The sequence below is a fragment of the Oncorhynchus clarkii genome, chromosome 23 (genome assembly GCF_045791955.1).
Source record: "Oncorhynchus clarkii lewisi isolate Uvic-CL-2024 chromosome 23, UVic_Ocla_1.0, whole genome shotgun sequence".
NCBI classification, from domain to species: Eukaryota; Metazoa; Chordata; class Actinopteri; order Salmoniformes; family Salmonidae; genus Oncorhynchus; species Oncorhynchus clarkii.
Genome location: NC_092169.1, coordinates 26,753,952 through 26,772,902, shown reverse-complemented (window position 1 = coordinate 26,772,902; position 18,951 = coordinate 26,753,952). Strand labels below are relative to the sequence as shown.

The 18,951-nt window shown below is 43.7% G+C and overlaps 1 protein-coding gene across 1 annotated transcript in view; it reads right to left on the bottom strand.

Annotated features, from left to right (window-relative positions):
- Positions 1-18,951, bottom strand: part of LOC139381711 (KH domain containing, RNA binding, signal transduction associated 2) — a 124,269-nt gene that overhangs the window by 87,181 nt on the left and 18,137 nt on the right. The window contains exon 2 of the mRNA XM_071125438.1: positions 11,235-11,362. Coding sequence (XP_070981539.1) covers positions 11,235-11,362 — 128 coding nt within the window. The remainder of the gene's footprint in view (positions 1-11,234; positions 11,363-18,951) is intronic.

The following is an 18,951-nucleotide window of genomic DNA, read 5'->3' as shown; positions in this document are numbered from 1 at the left end:
CCCTTCCTCTTCCCAGAGAGGTGTTTATCTCTGTCAGCGTGATGCACTTAACCCTCCTGTTGTGTTCGTTTCATGTTAATTCATTCTGTGTTCCTGGTCCAAAATGACTGCACCATTATAGCTGATTATACATCCATAATAATACATATATTTGTTATGTATGGTACGACGTGCTGTTTGTCATACTGTACGTTATTATGATTTGAGATAGTGTGTTGTTTGAGAGATGAATGGGTTGTCAGGATGAGTGCCACATGTCATTAAACGAGAGAGTGATGTGCAATGTGAAACTGTGCGGATGTGCGTTCTTTTTTATTTGTTTTAGAATTTTTTTGAATTTTACCCCTTTTTTTCCCCAATTTCGTGGTATCCAATTGTTTTTAGTAGCTGCTATCTTGTCTCATCGCTACAACTCCCGTACGGGCTCGGGAGAGACGAAGGTTGAAAGTCGTGCGTCCTCCGATACACAACCCAACCAAGCCGCACTGCTTCTTAACACAGTGCCATCCAAACCGGGAGCCAGCCGCACCAATGTGTCTGAGGAAACACCGTGCACCTGGCAACCTTGGTTAGCGCGCACTGCGCCCGGCCTGCCACAGGAGTCGCTGGTGCGCAATGAGGCAAGGATTTCCCTACCGGCCAAACCCTCCCTAACCCGGATGACGCTAGGCCAATTGTGCGTCGCCCCACGGACCTCCCGGTCGCGGCCGGTTACGACAGAGCCTGGGCGCGAACTCTGAGTCTCTGGTGGCGCAGCTGGCGCTGCAGTACAGCACCCTTAACCACCCGGGAGGCCCCGGATGTGCGTTCTTTGACAGCTAAGCTAAATATAACATTGGCGACGAAGATGGCTGAATTCAGCTTACCACCACCAGAACCATTCCTCGCCGTGCCTGGCGAACCTCCAGTCCCGTGGAATAACTGACTTGAAAGTTTGAACAATTATCTTGAAGCTATGGACTTTTCTACAATCTCCGACAAGCGGAGGACAGCACAGCTCCGTCACTGCCTCAGTACAGAGGGACAGAGGATTTTCAGAGCGCTTGGATCGGCTCCTACATTCACACCTGCAGTCAGCCTCCTACGGAACCACTTCGTTGGGAAAGAGTGAGTGCTCCTCCAACGCTACCGGTTACGGAAAAGACACCAATGCCTGGGTGAGTCTATTCAAAGCTGCGTGGCTAGATCATCAGGGATCAGCTGATAGAGGGGACATTATGTGAAAAGACAAGAGAGACACTGCTTTTGGAATCAGATATTTTACAACTTGATGGAGCTATTAAAATAGCACTCCAGGAATCAGCTTTGGAATGCTCTACTATGATAACAGACAGCTCTGCAGGATACACTTGGCCCCCAGCCATTCTCACACAGCAGCTTCAGCCCGAGCATGTGCACTACAACGATCACACGCTGCGCACGCCCTCCCACGTCAATAGATGCATGGACACAGACACCACCATGCCTGTGCAGCAGTCACACAGACAAACAAACCGAAGTAGCAGTGGCAACTGTGGGGCTAGCTCTCAGAATTCAATGGCTTCAAACTGCCCAGCCCGTGGGAAAATATGCAAGAACTGTTCAAAATACAATCACTTTGCTAAAGTGTGTCGTTCTGCCCCAACTGCTAGTTCCACCCAGAACAGGCCCTTATTTGCATCTCGCTCTCACCATGAACACAGTGAAATCAGAACCGTCTCACTATCCATGTGTCCTTCAAGACATGCACTGTGCAGCTGGGTGAGGTGGGTTTGCCTTTGCTACTGGATACTGGCACTGCGGTGTCGTTGCTCAACCTTGCAACTTACTACAAGTTTTTCAGTCACCTACCACTCCAACAGACCTCAACTGCACTGTGTGGGTATGGTAGATCCAAGATAGACATTTCAGGCACCCTCCAGGTCCCAGTGCACTACAGCGCCAAGCACCTGCCATCATTCACATTTCACGTTGCAAAGTGGGGTGCCAAGCTCCTGAGCCTCAACCTCTTCTTAAGCTTAGGGTTCACACTAAGAGATGACAGTGGGTCAGCTATCCACCAAGTTACTGGCACATGGCAACAGAACCGGCCAACTCTGTTTGATGGACTGGGCTGCCTCACAGCTATTACACACAGGTCCCTAGTGAACCTGGACGTGACCGCAGTCATGCAGCCCCTGCGGCGCATTCCCTTTGCACTGTGTGATGACGTCACAAAAGATCTCCAGTCACAGTTTGAGGCAGGTGTCATTGACAGGGTCAACGCTGCCCCTTGGATTTCAACCTTGGTCATCACAACCAAAAAGTCAGGTGGAATCCGGACTTGTGTGGATCTCTGTGCTGTGTACAAGACTGTTGTCCCGGATAACTACCTCTTGCCTACAGCTGAGGAGCTGACCTTACAATTTCATTGCTCCAAGGTCTTCACAAAGCTTGACCGGCGTCAGGGTTAACTTTAGGTGCCCCTCCACCCAACCAGCAGAGACCTCATAGCCTTTGTCACACATGCTGGTGTGTTCAGATATACACGCATGGCTTTTGAACTTAGCTCCGCCCCCAGCTGCTTCCAGAAGGTGATGAGCACCATCCTCACTGAAAAACCCAGGGTGGCAGTCTATCTGGATGACATTATGGTCCACGGCCCTGACCTCCACATCCATGACCATTGACTCCAAAGAGTATTCAGTGCTTTACTGCGGAACAACCTGACCCTGAACGGTGGAAAGTGCACCTTTTGCAGCTTCAGCCGTCGAGTTTGTGAGTTTCCGCCTGTCGGCCAAAGGCATTGCCCCACTCATGTCGAACATTGAAGCCATCCTCCGCATCCCGGAACTGACCTCAGCCTCTCAGGTGGCCTCATTCTTGGGCATGGCAGCCTCCTACCTCCGGTTTCGGCCCCACTACTCTCAGGCCACAGCGCCCCTGCACCAGCTCCTCAAGAAGGACGAGCCTGGATGGAAGCCTGCTCAGACTCAATGAAGCGCAAGTTTTGGCTCACATTAACCACGTCTGCCCCACCATTGTCACCTGTGACGCCTCAGCTGGAGCACTAGGAGCTGTCCTCTCATAGCTGCAGAATGGCATTGAGAGGGCGTCGCCTTCGCCTCATGGGCCCTGAGCCCCACTGAACAACGGCACTCTGTGGGCGAACGAGAAGCACTGGCCTGTGTCTGGGCGTGTGAAAGGTGGAACCTCTACCTATACGGCCAGCTGTTCACGCTCCAAACTAACCACCAGTCCCTCAAAACGCTACTGTCAGCATCAGGAACTGGCCACAAGCCACTTCGGCTGCACAGATGGGCCGACCACCTCAGACAGTATCAGCTGAAGTTCACTCCGGGGAGGGATAACGTGGTGGCAGACCTCCTCTCTCGATCCTTTGACACTCCTACTCTGACTGTCTTGCCAGACGACAATGTAACAGAGCTCGGTCAAATGCTCTACACTCCCCTTCAGTCTCACTGGAGGAGCAGAAGTAAGCATCGGAACAGGATCCCACACTGTCTACCCTGCACACCTACATATGCACTGGATGGCCAGCACGTGTGCCAGAAGAACTGGCGATCTTCGCCAGGGTGAAGCACAAACTTTCTTGCTGGGAAGAAGTCTGTGTCTCTCGAGGGTTTTGCACTGTGGTCCCGAGTGGCCTGCGTGCATATGTTCTATCAATGGAGCACGAGGGTCACTTGGGCATAGGTCAAGCAGCAATGTCGAGACCTTGTGTGGTGGCCAGGCATCGACCACGACATTGAAGCCCTGGTCAGGGATTGTGCTGCATGCCTCCTCAGTGGGAAAACAGGAAAGTCCGCCCCACCCCCCCTGCAGCCTCTCGCGTGGCCGTCCCGCCCCTGGGTGCACATCCAGCTGGACATCTGTGGCAAGATCCATGGGCACGCAGTCCCTCACCATCAGCACTTCCTGGTGGTGGCACATTACCTCCACTCTAAGTGGCCAGAAGTGGTTCCTGTCGGAACTGTCACAACACAGGCCATTGTGGACATCCTAGACAGCCTGTTCACAAGGTGGGGCCTACCCCTCACCCTCACCACGGACAATGGGCCCCAGCTGACCTCGAGTTCTCCTCCTATCTCATCAACAAGGGAATCAAACACATCCGCACGGCCTACTACAACCCACAAGCTAACGGAAGGGTGGAACGCTTCAACCAAATGCTGAAGAACGGCATCAGCGCGCACCTGGTCCAGGGATGCACGTCCAAACTGCTTTGAACCAAATGCCAATTCACTACAGAGCAAGAAAACACACAACAACACAGGTCTCCCCAGCATCTCAGACTCATAACACAGACAGTAGCGGAACCTATTTGCTATTTATGGCCTGTAAGCCTCATTGACCTGAGATCATACAACTCGGTTTTGAAGGAAAAAAGCATAATGTATGGATTATTTTGACTATAACAAATACTCAGATGAAACATATTGTGCTATTTATCACAGACTACTTTGTGTCAAAGTTTAACAAGGACTCTCGCCTCCTCACCAGTGTCATGAGCCTCAAGAGCCTCACATACAGTATATCGTTTGGTCATTGTGCTGCCACAGAATGAATTGAGAGCAAGGCCTCAAAAAAGCTTTATATACCAGAGCTGCGAGAAAAGTTCTATATATTATTGAAACAATGTTGCGATTGTTTGTGAGAATGCCAACAGCTGTGGTTCCATGGGGGAAAGATTCTATTGAGGTACCCGTGGGGGTTGCCATGGAAGCCAAGAAGGGGAGTGAGGTGTGTGTGTGTGTGTGTGTGTGTGTGTGTGTGTGTGTGTGTGTGTGTGTGTGTGTGTGTGTGTGTGTGTGTGCTCAAACACACATGTATATGGGGATCTGGGAGAGGAAGTGTGTCCATCTGATGAATGGACATGTGCCTGAATTCAATTTTATACACTAATTGTAGCCTCACCCATTCATTTCTAATGACCGGCCATTTTAGACCGGGAACACCACAGGTGTACAAAAGTTAAATAAAACATCCAAATGTAATCAAAATCATCAAAATGTACGACAATCAGACAATCAGAAAACATTAACTACATTTTTCAGAGAGAGAACTTGTAAATCGGTCCAATTCGACCGGAACACAGCAGGAGGATTAAAATTACTGTTAAATTGACTGTGTCCAGCTCGCTAATAATCAACTAAATGAAAGCTAGACAGCCAGGGAGCATAGAAAATTCCCCAAACAATGGATAAAGGACAATTTTTTGCACATTTTGACAGCAAAGAAATATAATCAATTGAGACAGTGTGGCCCTCCGGACCTCGTTGAAGACCGAATGCGCCCCCCTGGGAAAAATGAGTTTGACACCCCGGGGCTTGAGTATTGATATTGTGCACCATGTACAGTTGCCATGGTACAAATCTATGAATTTCACAAAAGAAGATGGCCTAATTTATACACATTCCACTGAGCTGAGCTACAGATGAAAAGTAGGGCAGGATTGGAAAGTTTGGTTAAACACAGTGGCGCAATATAACTACACTGATATCTCTTTGTCAGAAACTCACAGGGGCACAAAATAACAAAATAAATCAAAAATCAAAATCCCAACTTACTTTCTGATGGAAATCGCAGTTTTCAGGTTTTTACTTTAATTATTCTATGTTTCTATAGACCATAGCATGAATAAGACATTATTCTACCCAGAGGCCTCCCCAATAATAATAATAAATATAGGGGAGAATGGGGTACGATTTTTTATTTTTCACTCCATCAAGATAAATATAGTATTCTTGCAAACAAAGATATCTACATATATTTCAGGATTAATCAGAATTAATGTAAACATTACAGTTTTGAGAACATACCTTGTCCAAAAAAAGTTGTCTCATGGCACAACATTTTGACTATATTAGCCCACACAGCAACAGATGCACTTTCATGCTAGGTTTAGGACCTCATGTTGAAGGTTATAGATACCTCAACTGGTGTATAGAACAATCTTAAAATGATCTACTTTGGTTTAAATCCAAGCGTCATGAAACCTCTAACAATCAGTGGCGACCCATCATTCAGGGCAGGTGGGGCAGAGCTGTTTTGAGCCCCACATTTTTGTTTTTGTTGGGGCTTGCCTGTTTTGAGCCCCACATTTTTGGTTTTGTTGGGGCTTGCCTGTTTTGAGCCCCACATTTTTGGTTTTGTTGGGGCTTGCCTGTTTTGCTTGTTATTTTGGGATTAATACGTGTCACATACCAGTTGCAAACAATGTAAAAAAATATATACAGTCTCTGTTTTGCTTTCTTGAGTTAGGCAGCTCCAAAATGCAGGTGTTTTAAGCCTAGCTCAGTGCTTTCTATGGTGGTGGGGCAAACTAGCAGAAAATATGGGGAGCGTTGCGCCGTGATTGGCTCAGTGTTCTGTCACTCATCGGGACACTGCGTCACCGCCACGTCTTATGGGTAGAGCTCAATAATTGTTGCCCCTTGGGTGCTGCAATAGATTTACATTAGAAGTGCCCATCCAAGAATGCTCAAGGTCATTGGCCACAGATAGAATGACATCAAATCACATTATATCTACAGTACCATTGATTGGACAACATCATACTTTTAAAATCGAAGCTAGCAAGCTAGCAGTCATCATCATGAATCTAGTCGGCAATCTACTGACAAATCCTTTCCAATCCTTGTCAAATGAAGAGAAATGAAAGCTAAAACGTGGACATAAACATTACACAACAAGTCGGAAATCGCAAATTCAACAATCAGTGGTTTGGAAGGAAGCAGTGACTAACTGCAAGCATCTCAAAGAAATCACTAGTTTGCTTCCCCTGCCTGTTATTCAGTGGAGAGAGTGTGTGGTCCAAGTCTGGGTTTAAGGATTTAAAACATCTGTCTGAAAGGGTTTCAAAACATGAGAATTGTGTATCACATATAGACAAAGCTGTTAAACTCGGATTACTGGGGAAATCAAACGTTGTGGCTCAACTACACACCGCATATAGACGGGCCAACGACCTTCACAACCAACAAGGAGAATAGGTACGTGCTTGACATAGCATGCATTCAATTGTGCAGAAATTGTGAGACAGCACTGAGGGGCCATGACTAGTCGGCCGACTCCTTGAACACAGGCGTTTCATGTGTATTTTTGAGACAATGCTTGAAGGAGATTACAGGCTAGAAAGGCATTATGATGACCAACCAATGTTTAAGGGTACATCAAGCACGATCCAAAACAAACTTTTGGATTGTATGTATGAAGTGCACAGAGAAGCTAAGGAGGTGTCTGAGACTCCTTTTGCGTCTGTACAGGCAGACGAGACCACTGATGTCTAGTGTAAATCACAGATGGTGATAGTGCTGCACTGCATGCTACCAGACAACAGTGTGTGTGAGAGGTTTTTGTAGTTTGTAGAGGTGAAGGACAAAACTGGTGTTTACCTCTCTAACATTATCAAACAAGTCCTAGTGCCGCTGAATGTCAAGGAGAAGCTGGTTGCACAACCCTACGACAGGGCAGCGGTGATGAGTGGTAACTGGTAACTTTGAGTTGTGCCGTGGGGGAGATCTTTGTTGGCTATACCTGGCCTTGTCTCAGGATGGTAAGTTGGTGGTTGGAGATATCCCTCTAGTGGTGTGGGGGCTGTGCTTTGGCAAAATGGGTGGGGTTATATCCTGTCTGTTTGGCCCTGTCTGGGGGTATCATCGGACGGGGCCACAGTGTCTCCCGACCCCTCCTGTCTCAGCCTCCAGTATTTATGCTGCAATAGTTTATGTGTCGGGTGGCTAGGGTCAGTCTGTTATATCTGGAGTATTTCTCCTGTCTTATTCGGTGTCCTATGTGAATTTAAGTATGCTCTCTCTAATTCTCTCTCTTTTTCTTTCTTTCTTTCTTTCTTTCTTTCTTTCTTTCTTTCTTTCTCTCTCAGAGGACCTGAGCCCTAGGACCATGCATCAGGACTACCTGGCCTCCTCTCCTTGCTGTCCCCAGTCCACCTGGTCGTGCTGCTGCTCCAGTTTGAACTGTTCTGCCTGCGGCTATGGAACCCTGACCTGTTCACTGGACGTGCTACCTGCTGTTTTCAACTCTCTGGAAACAGCAGGAGTGGTAGAGATACTTTGAATGATTGGCTATGAAAAGCCAACTGACATTTACTCCTGAGGTGCTGACCTGTTGCACCCTCTACAACCACTGTGATTTATTATTATTTGACCCTGCTGGTCATCTATGAACATTTGAACATCTTGGCCATGTTCTGTTATAATCTCCACCCGGCACAGCCAGAAGAGGACTGGCCAACCCTCATAGCCTGGTTCCTCTCTAGGTTTCTTCCTAGGTTCTGGCCTTTCTAGGGAGTTTTTCCTAGCCACCGTGCTTCTACACCTGCATTGCTTGCTGTTTGGGGTTTTAGGCTGGGATTCTGTACAGCACTTTGTGTAAGAAGTGCTTTATAAATACATTTGATTGATTGATTAATGTACGTGGTGTCCAAACGCTACTGAAGGAGACTTACCCAAACGTGCAATTTGTGCACTGTTACGCACACCAACTGAATCTAACACTTCAGCAACTTTGCGCTGGTAGAGTGAGCATGCTTAAAATGTTTGTTTTTTGCAGACCTATCCTCCTTTTCCACCTTTTTCACGGGGACACCCAAAAGACTCTCCACTCTCACGGAATCAACGAACAGACAGGTCCCCAGGCCACCGGGTACATGATGGAACTTCAAAAGCAGAACCGTCAATGCTGTGTGGGAGGACCGTGGGGCACTGGCCCAGTGCATGGAGGACATCCACACGCAGCCTGGATGGGATGAGATCACCATTAGCGAGGCTTATGGCCTGCCCATAAAACTCAAGGATCCCACATTTCTACAACTGCTAGAGTTATTTTCCTTGGTCATGCCAGAGGTGGATGTTTTGTACAACAAAAAAGCAAAAACGAACCATTGATGCAGCAGGAATCGCCGGAGCAATCAACAACTTCAAGGTGAACATTCAAAAACATTTGCGAGCAAACTGATGCACTTGCCAAAGGACATGTTGTTGCCACTGAACCAAGGCGGAGAACTTAACACTGCACCCGGGATGGAGGCATGCAACACAATCGCTGCTCATGTGCAAGAAAGGTTTTCTGAAAGTGACCACTTAATTGCAGCAAAGTTGGTGGACAGCTCATTTTCCCCAGTATGTACAGTCCTTTCAGCACCGCAGAACTCCAGTGTGCTACCAAGCTAGGGCCTGTGGGCAACCAGGAGAAGATGAAAACGTAGCTGTCCACTCTCTCCCGGCATCCTGAGCTGCATACTGGAAAGACAGCACTTTCTTTATTGAAATCCATCTACGAGAACAACCTGCAGGAGGTCTTGTCTGAGATGGTCTCTCTTCAACCACAAAGTTTAGAGAGAAACTTTTCTACCCTTAAAAGGATAAAAACCTTCACACGTAACTCCATGGGCCAGAAAGGGTTAAATGCATTGGCCATGCTGTCAATCCAGCATGACTTCATCCAGAGAATGCCAGACTTTGATGACAAAGTAATTGAGAAGTTTGCCCACAAAAAGGACCACCGTGCCAACTTCCTGTTCAAGTGAGCACAGCACAACAAGGGTCCATAAATATGTCTAGTATGCTGCTGCATAAGTGATGTAATATGCATACTATAGCTAAGAAAGTAATATTAAGTGTATGTTGTGTAGTAAGCAGTTAGTAGCCTATGGGGCGACAAGTAGCCTAGTGGCTAGAGCGTTGGCCTTGTAACCAAAAGGTTGCAAGATCGAATCCCAGAGCTGACAAGGTAAAAATCGGTCCTTCTGCCCCTGAACAAGCCAGTTAACCCACTGTTCCTAGGCCATCATTGAAAATAAGAATTTGTTCTTAACTGACTTGCCTAGTTTAAAAAAAATGTGTCTCATCCTAATAATTTGGTATATTTTCCCTTGTTAATTTAGCCTACTGTTCGGACTTGGTGTAAAGGGAGAATACTGTAAGAACGGCTCATGTTCTGAATTATGTCGATGTCCATTTTAAAAGTGCTGAACAAATAGGTATATAGCCTACTGTTCTGAATTGGTAGTGCACATGTTGCCTATAGCCTGTTTTAGAGAAATGTAATTATTGTATATTGTAAGAGCTTTCATTGTCTGCTTATGTGACCCCGTTATGTATCTAACGGTTCGGACTTGGTGTACAGGGAGAAAACTGTAAGAACTGAATTATGTCGCTGTCACTCTCGGGACAGCTTTATGTAGACCCTAAACGTTTGTGGGCACCATTTGTCAGTTATAGTGCAATGAATGTATTTTTTAGAGTTGTGTAGTGACTTCGTTGGCATGCATCTAAAAAAAAAAGTTGTTTGCCCCACCAAGATTGACATGCTAAAATCTCCACCGAACACAATTCATTAATTTGACTTGGTGAAAATCTGTTTTTTGGATCTAACTTGCTTACCACTTTTTCCTTCACAAACCCCATGAAATGATGACCTCATCCTAAATATTTTGTCAAATTATACATTTTGTGTATGGTTTCCTTGAAACATGGGTGGCTTAATTTACCCCTTTGGCTCAAGTTACCCCACTCTCCCCTACAGCTGAATACACAATAAATGCATGTCAATTGATTAAAACTATAACGCGCATACATCGATTCTCAACATTATCTATAAAGAGAAGCACTTTCAGCAGCACATTGATAATGACTGTGTGTGAGCATACAATAAGCGACAAACAAATATGATGATGACTAATGAATTAATAGCCCTAGCTATCTTTAACATATCTCCCAGTCAATTTGCTATATTTTTCTGCATCAGATAGCTGGGAGGGAGGCAGGCAGGAACCACCCTGACCCCATATGAGTCAGATGCAATCATATGCTCCCCTCGCCATGCCTAACACACCCACCATCTAGGGCTAGAGAAGGTTGATCAAACCCTGGAGCTTTCCCCACACTGTCCCACTCCCCCGAACAGAGGGCTGCAATGTGATCATCAACACACACACACACACACACACATGCACACACACACTGGCCAGTCATTCTCACAGTACAGTCAGATGTATTGACCACAACATGGGGTGAAGAGGTCCGCACTCTTGGCATCAGAAATGATTTACTCTTAGCCCCCAAGATGGCCAATACGGTCCCAACTCCATCTGTGTCTTCATCCACTGTCAAGAAGTATGTTGATGTTGTATAGAGTTTCTAACAAATGAGCATTTAGTATTTTTTGATTTGTTTGTGGTTTTAATAGAATAATAAAAAGAGATCAAACATAACGATGTTGGGTTGTCTTACCTTTGGGTACTGTTGAACTGGGATTAGTACTCTTTCCAAGAGCTTGATGTTTTTGTTACTGATGATATCGAGGTATTTCTTCACATCACCGTCTTTTCTCAACTCATCCCCCTCATACTTTGTGATTTCTGTAGGAAAATAATAAATGATTAGGTATACAAACTGAAATTCAACAGAAAGGTTAAACAACGTTCCTCAACATCCTTATCATTGACAGAGAAGACCTGGGTTCAAATGGTAGCCTATTTGTTTTCTTTATTGGACGCCCATAGTGTCTCTTTGGTTCTCCTTGGTTCTCCTTGGTTCTCCTTGGTTCCACTGTGCCATCAAATGCACCTTATTTATTTGTATTATAATGTGAACCGAGATCTGTGACAGCGTAATCAGGATAATTCCGTTCCTAAACATACCTTCCGACTGGTCATCATAATCAAAGTTTTTTCTAGTGTCTAAATGGTGAGAGGAGTAGTTGACATGAGCTGTCAGGTCAAGCATACATAACCTGTTTGAGTGAGACAGTCATGAGTTGGGAACCCACTGCACCGAGCAGTGATTTCTTGCTTGATAAATTTTATAGCACTTGAGAGAGTTGAGTAAAAGGCGTACAGCCACCAAACAGGAGATGGAAATGAAGCTGTCACCTGTCCTCTCTGGGGATACCACTCTGTCACTGGCAAATTAATGCTCAGCAGAAATATGCATTATCAACCCGCGCCCTGCCCCACTCTTGTATAACAATACTAGGGAGACCTGGGCAAGGGAAAGATAGGAAGACAGGCAGCAGGGGGTGGGGTGATCTCTCACTAGGACAGCCACCCCCTCCTCTCGTCCTCAGCAGTTCTGATCTAGAGCAATGTAGCTCCATCTATTTCTACACTTCTATGACAAACAAAAGGTGTGAGGAAAACGGGGGTAAAGTGCATCCTGTTGGCAGAGCTTCCTGGCAGGAGGCTTTAGAGGGTGGGGGATGGCATGGTTGTGTAAGGTGCTACTGCATTTGTCTCAGTTGCAGATGAACCTGAAAGGCTTTGTTCCTTCTAAAACTCCAGAAATTCTACAGCAGAATGATGCTTCTATTCTACATTCCATTCAGGCCTTAAGCCTCTGTGTAGGATGATAGTTATAATACCAAGGCAAAAAATGAATAGTGAAAGCAAAGTAAAGCAACTCAAACTGAGCCGATAGCATACAGCTTGTAAGGGTAAAACAATGTTCATGAGAGGAATTCTGGACATACTGGAGCACGTACTGTATAACCTGAGCAGGGTTGAATTCACCTCTTTCCAGGCTTTGCCTCTTCTCTGCTTTTCCCCTGAAAACCGAAAGCTTCTGGTTTCTCTGGCCCCGCTGAGTACAGTATGACTCTTTAGGCTGGATTCAATCAATGCCTCTGTCATACTATGCAGTATACGTTTTTACAAACTACCTGTGTCCACAGAACACACACAAAGTAGAAGCACCTGTGAGAGGAATCTACTGTACCGAGTTGTGTAGCCAAAATGTAATTTTGTTTAACCATTGGGGACGACACACCATAAATGCTACAAATCGCATTTGATTGAAATGCACCGCTTGTGGCCCTAACTGTTAGTGTGTGTAATGATATTTTGGGGAGAACTGTACATTGTGTCTCCACAAAGAAAGCCAAGCTTACAAAGTCTGGAATGTTGGCTCCGGTTCAGGCTATGCAGTTCCCTGTGTGAAGAAGGAACCACATGGCATTTCAAGAGTCTGGCTGTAAAGTAATCAACTCATTATGGTCTGATTTATGTTTCCAGCTACTGTAGTTGGGTTTCCTTGATGTCTTTCCTGCATATTAAGCATCTTGGCTTAATGATTCCTCAATTTTGCGTCAGTCCTTTATCCTTTACAGTCATCAGTGCCCTCAGAAAAACACTGATGTTGCTTATGTCAAGGTACCAGGAGCTAAATTTAGAGTGGATTTAATGTCGGTAATACTTAGGTTTCAGTCGAATGCATTTATCAGACATTGCTGATTGTGCATTTCCCAGACTGACAGGACAGTCCCAGGAATGTGGTTGATTCAGAGAGGTTTTCATCAGATTGAACTACATGGCTCTTTCCAACATGACAGAATCTGTTTGATTGTATCACATGTGCTAGGGAGATTCTTTGGATTGGAACACACTGCCAGTGCTGTCTTGTTCCCACAAACTCACTCGTTTCAACAGTCTCACGTAAAGGAGCTCAACTGAGCTCCTAATGAGACATTTCCAGTGTGTGCCGCTTTGAAAATGCCATGATGTTGTGAATTTGATTCAGCAAAGCTAGTGTCTGGTTATAGGAGTGTTGAGGCTGTAGCAAACAGCACAATTTTAAACTGCCTTTATGTACCAAACTGAATAGGGTTTAGAGAGCTTTCCTACTTTGGAGTGATACTTATGCATGTAATTATTTCTAAACACTGTGACAATTTTATTGTGCCAGGGATTCACATAAGATCATTTTAACAAAAATGAAATTATGCTGAGGTACCGAGAAAAACACTTTTAACTTAATCACCTCCTCTCCACGTACACACACTTACAGAGGCCAAACTGAGAAGCGTTGAACATGGAGAATTGTGATCTCCTCGTCCTGCTCACCAACCTTTCTGACTCTGAAAGGAGCAACCCACTGCTAAGTGAAATCAGAATTCTTACTCATACTCTCCAACACCTGCTGACACTAGCCACTATGTACCCTTTAATCCCTAACATCTGCTGATTCCATATGCTCTGGCTGGCTTGGTGACACCTGCCTTCTCCAGGGGATGTAGTAAAGTAGGCAGGTGACCCCAGGCCGCATGCAGGCAGGTCTCACACAGATATCTAACTTTTTAAATATTTAAAAGAGCCAGCTGAGATGGTACGAGCAAGAAGGCCCTTTGTGAATACAACATTTGGAAAGGATTGATTAGTTATTCTCTTGAAAAAAATACTGATTTTAACTGCAGATTTTGAAAACCATTACATTTAACAACAATAAACACAAGGACATCCATCCTCTTGTCATATTGGTTCTATAGAAAACAATGTTACCAACAACCATTGAAATACTGAAAGTTATTTAATATATTGTGCAAACCTAACATGGATACGTTCTGAATGAACAGTAACTGCCTTCTATTTTTAAAGCACAATGTGGAGGCAGCAAACTGTTACTGTCACTAATAAGCCTTGCACTGTTATGTTAATAAGTAGCATCTACATAGCATGGCTCTTGCAATGCCAGGCCAGTGGGTTTGAGTCCCCGGGCCCACCAATACGTGAAAAATGTATGCATGCTCGACTGTATGTCACTTTGGATAAAAGCGTCTGCTAAATTGCCTACATTATTACATGTCAAATGTGAAAATGTCTCTGGGTTGACAGCAGCATTTCTTTCTTTCTGGTCCTGACGAGAAGAAAAAAACTGTTGGGGGAGGTTCTCTTCTGCACTGTTCAACCAATCCAGTAAATGTGGAGGAGGGGTTAAGATCGAGCGTTGCTCTGTTAAGTCCAAAAGCGGCAGCAGCAAATCGGATGCATCCGGGATGTTATCATCCCTGCTGAGGGTAGTGCTTTAGAAACAAGTACTTAAAACCTCTTCGGGCTAGGGGGCGGTATTTTCACATCCGGATGAAAAGCGTGCCCAAAGTAAACTGCCTGCCACTCAGGCCCAGAAGCTAGGATATGCATATATATTGGTAGATTTGGATAGAAAACACTCTAGAGTTTCTAAAACTGTTAAAATTATGTCTGAGTATAACAGAACGTATTTTGCAGGCGAAACCCAGAGGACAAATTTTTTTTGAGGTGACTGTTTTCAATTGGCTTTCTATGTGAATCTAGATTTCTGAGGCATCTGGTTACAGTTCCCATGGCTTCCACTAGATGTCAACAGTATTTAGAAATTGGTTGATGTTTTTCCTTTGATAAATGAAGAAGTAGCCCTTTCCTTTCTGGGTGTATAGCCAAGTGGACTGTTTTGTTTGGGGCGCGTGACCTGGTGCTCGCTCCACTTTCATTTTATCCGCTATTGAACACAGTTTATCCCGTCTTAAATTTGATTGATTATTTACATTTTAAAATACCTAAAGTTGGATTAGGAAAGTTGTTTGAAATGTTTGGACAAAGTTTACAGGTAACTTATTAGATAATCTGTAGTCATGTTGGGCGAGTTGGAACCGGTGTTTTTGTGAATCAAACGCGCCAAATAAATGGAAATTTTGGAGATATAACGGCGGAATTTATCGAACAAAAGGACCATTTGTGATGTTTATGGGACATATCGGAGGGCCAACAGAAGAAGCTCTTCAAAGGTACGGCATGAATTATATCATTATTTCTGAGTTTTGTGTCGTGCCTGGCGGGTTGAAATATGATTGTCATGTGTTTGTATGATGGGGTGCTGTCCTCAGATAATCGCATGGTTTGCTTTCGCCGTAAAGCCTTTTTGAAATCTGACACGGTGGCTTGATTAACAAGTAGGTAAGCTTTAATTTGATCTATTGCACTTGTGATTGTATGAAAGTTAAATGTTTAAAATATACTTTTTTAAATTTCGCGCTCTGCAATTTCACCCGGATGTTGTTGAAACGTTCCGCTAGCAGAACCCCTAGCCGTAACTGGTTTTAACAGTTGGGCACACTATGCCGTAAACAGTCAAACAATTTAAGGGATGCCTATAGCGTGTTTGACAGTTGTTCTCGCTTGAAGAATCCTAACTATGTTCATTTGGCATGTGTGTGAGTGTATCAAAGCGTCTCTTTCCCCAGTCATGAATATGTATAATCTAATATATTCCAGATGACAGGGAGAGTTAGAGTTCACCTTACTATGTTCCACTGGGATGCATATTAAAGTGTTATATCTTCCTTGGATCTCTCCTACCTGTTGGAGGTAATTTCTTATTATGGTGCTACATCTTCATGCACATTACTGAATCTGTCTGTCTGTCTGTCTGTCTGTCTGTCTGTCTGTCTGTCTGTCTGTCTGTCTGTCTGTCTGTCTGTCTGTCTGTCTGTCTCTCTGTCTGTCTGTCTGTCTGTCTGTCTCTCTGTCTGTCGCCCTGTCTGTCTGTCAAAAAGAGATCCAGTGAATCTTCAAGTGCGTTGGTAGAAAGATGCCAGCACATGTCCTTGAGCTATCAAGGAAAAGCTGGAATCTGACAGACATGAATTAAGTCGGAATAGAGACTGACAGAGTTCTAGAATGTACTTAGTTTTGACCATAGAGATCCTATTAAATTACTAGAAGGGCTATGTCATAAACCCTCAAAGTTCCAGAATGGGGTGTAAAATGGCAGCCATATCGTGCAGGGAGAAATGCAAAACAATCTCATTGGAATGAATGGCAGTAGAGGCATAATCCTGATTTGACTAACGCAGGAACATCAAAGAAAGACGTGATATATCAGAAATGGTGTAATAGAACTATTGTCAACTTAAAATATTGCCATATAATTACAGTGTATATTGAATGGGGTAGATTTTCAGTACCATTAGGACATGATTATCTACGGCTGCGATTCCATTCAAGGTGTATGAAACAGTCTTGCATAAATTTGGCAAAAGGGGCTTTTGGTGACAAAAACCTGTGTGGTCCTGTATGGCTCAGTTGGTAGAGCATGGCACTTGTAACACCAGGATTGTGGCTTCAATTCCCAGGGCCAACCATATGAAAAAATGCATGTACGCATGACTGCAAGTAGCTTTGGATAAAAGTGTCTGCTAAATCCCATATATTTTTATTATTAAACAATCTAATCTGCATCGCAATTAGCTCCACGAGGGGGATATACCGGTGTTTCATCAACACGTTATTCAAGTGTTTCATCAACACCATTTGCGGCAATTAATTATGTTATTCATTAGGACAACATGATCTATGGTTCCTTCTTGAATTGTGGTGGCATTTTAGCATGGCATTTTGGAACAATTACTTCATTTGTCTTTTTATTTCAAATGTATTTGGGTAGATACATAAATCAACTGGCAGCTTAATGACTTTAAATCATTTTTACTATTATGATAACATTGTGCCACCAGTAGTGGTAACACCAATGACTGAAATAACAATGACACATTTTAGGTAATTGAGGATATTCTTAAATGAAGGCCACAGATGCTCAAATCTAAGATCCTTAAACCATACATAACGTTTTGCAGAATAAAGGACTTTCAATACGTTTGATCATTTAATAGAAGTTCAATATAAACAAAAACATGTATGACGTGTAACTACAGTATTTGTCATTTTAAAGTGTTTTTCATGGTTGCAAAGGCAAGTGATGCACATTCCACCGCAATTCAAAACGACCCCTACAGCTGTGATCACACTCTGGGCGTATTAAACAGCCTTGCATAAATTTGGCAAAGGGAGCTGTTGGTGACAATTCATCTAATCTGCATTGCAATTAGCTCCATGAGTTGGATATTCACTCTTAAGCACTTGTTAACCCAAACCTTGATGCACAATAGTTAGATTGTTCAAACTTTATGTTTCTCATTGTTTTTGAGAGGACAATTAGAATGGGAATTGTTGTCTCCTGTTTATTAGTTTACCAGAGGTTCAAGAATCTCTCAAAATTCATAATTATCTCAATTGTGCAGTCTGAACACTCAGTCAACGCTTTCAGCAAAAACCATTTTAAAATGATCCTTAAACCCATCCTCCACCTACTAATTAATTTGCTGTGAATTTACGTTTCACATTTTGATCATATAAAATGTTCAAACATCTTTAAAAAAAATATGTATTTTACCTTTATTTTACCCGGTTATTCTCATTGAGATAAAAAATATATTTTGCAAGAGACACCTGGACAGAAATGGAGCACACAAAGTTTCAAACATTTACAACATAAATCACAGAGCACCACAGTTTAAAAACATCAGTTTACACATTGAACAGGCACATTGGTTTTGGGAGGAGTGTTTCAAAACATTGATAGCCCCTAAATTATTTTCCACCATACTTTGTAATGTATCGGCCTTAGCATTTCAATGTATAAAATATATTCCTGCCCTCTACACATTTTAAAAGTTTGGGTTAGATAGAGGCACAATAAAAAAGTAAATTTGACTTACGAAAAATTGACTAAAAACACAGCCACAGACGAAGACTGACATGCTGCCATTATGGATAGACAACTCTACTGTATGACTGCATGATAAAGATAGCCTTTGAGGCACAATCAATGTATTGAATTATTTCAGGAATTATGGTTGGCTTGGGGATCTTGGTCTAAGTATCACTGTTCTGAACAATTAGAGAGGCAGTATTATCTCATTTACCTCCCATACATTCCTATCATACAGTACATGTATTTTATAACAAAAGAAACAGTGAATCAATCATAATGTTTCTGTAGGATAGACATCCAGGGAGTTTGTCATCATCATTGATCATATTTCCTGTGTGATTTCAATGTGCCGCTTCTAACATAACGGCTGAATAATTTATTTAACAGCGCAGGACCACATCCTAAGAGCTGTCTTCCTGGCCTGATTAATATCTGGTACAACCATTATCATGAAGCAGAAGAGAAAGCAACAGAAACATCTATCACCTCCAATATTCAGCTCTGAAGAAAAAATAATTTCCTCTCAACAATAGGCTATACACGTCAATAGGTGCAACACTATGTGCAACATGAGACATGGGTCAATGGACCATATCTACTCAGATACTATATTTTCAGGTATGAAAGTGTAGCGGAGGTGGTTCGATAA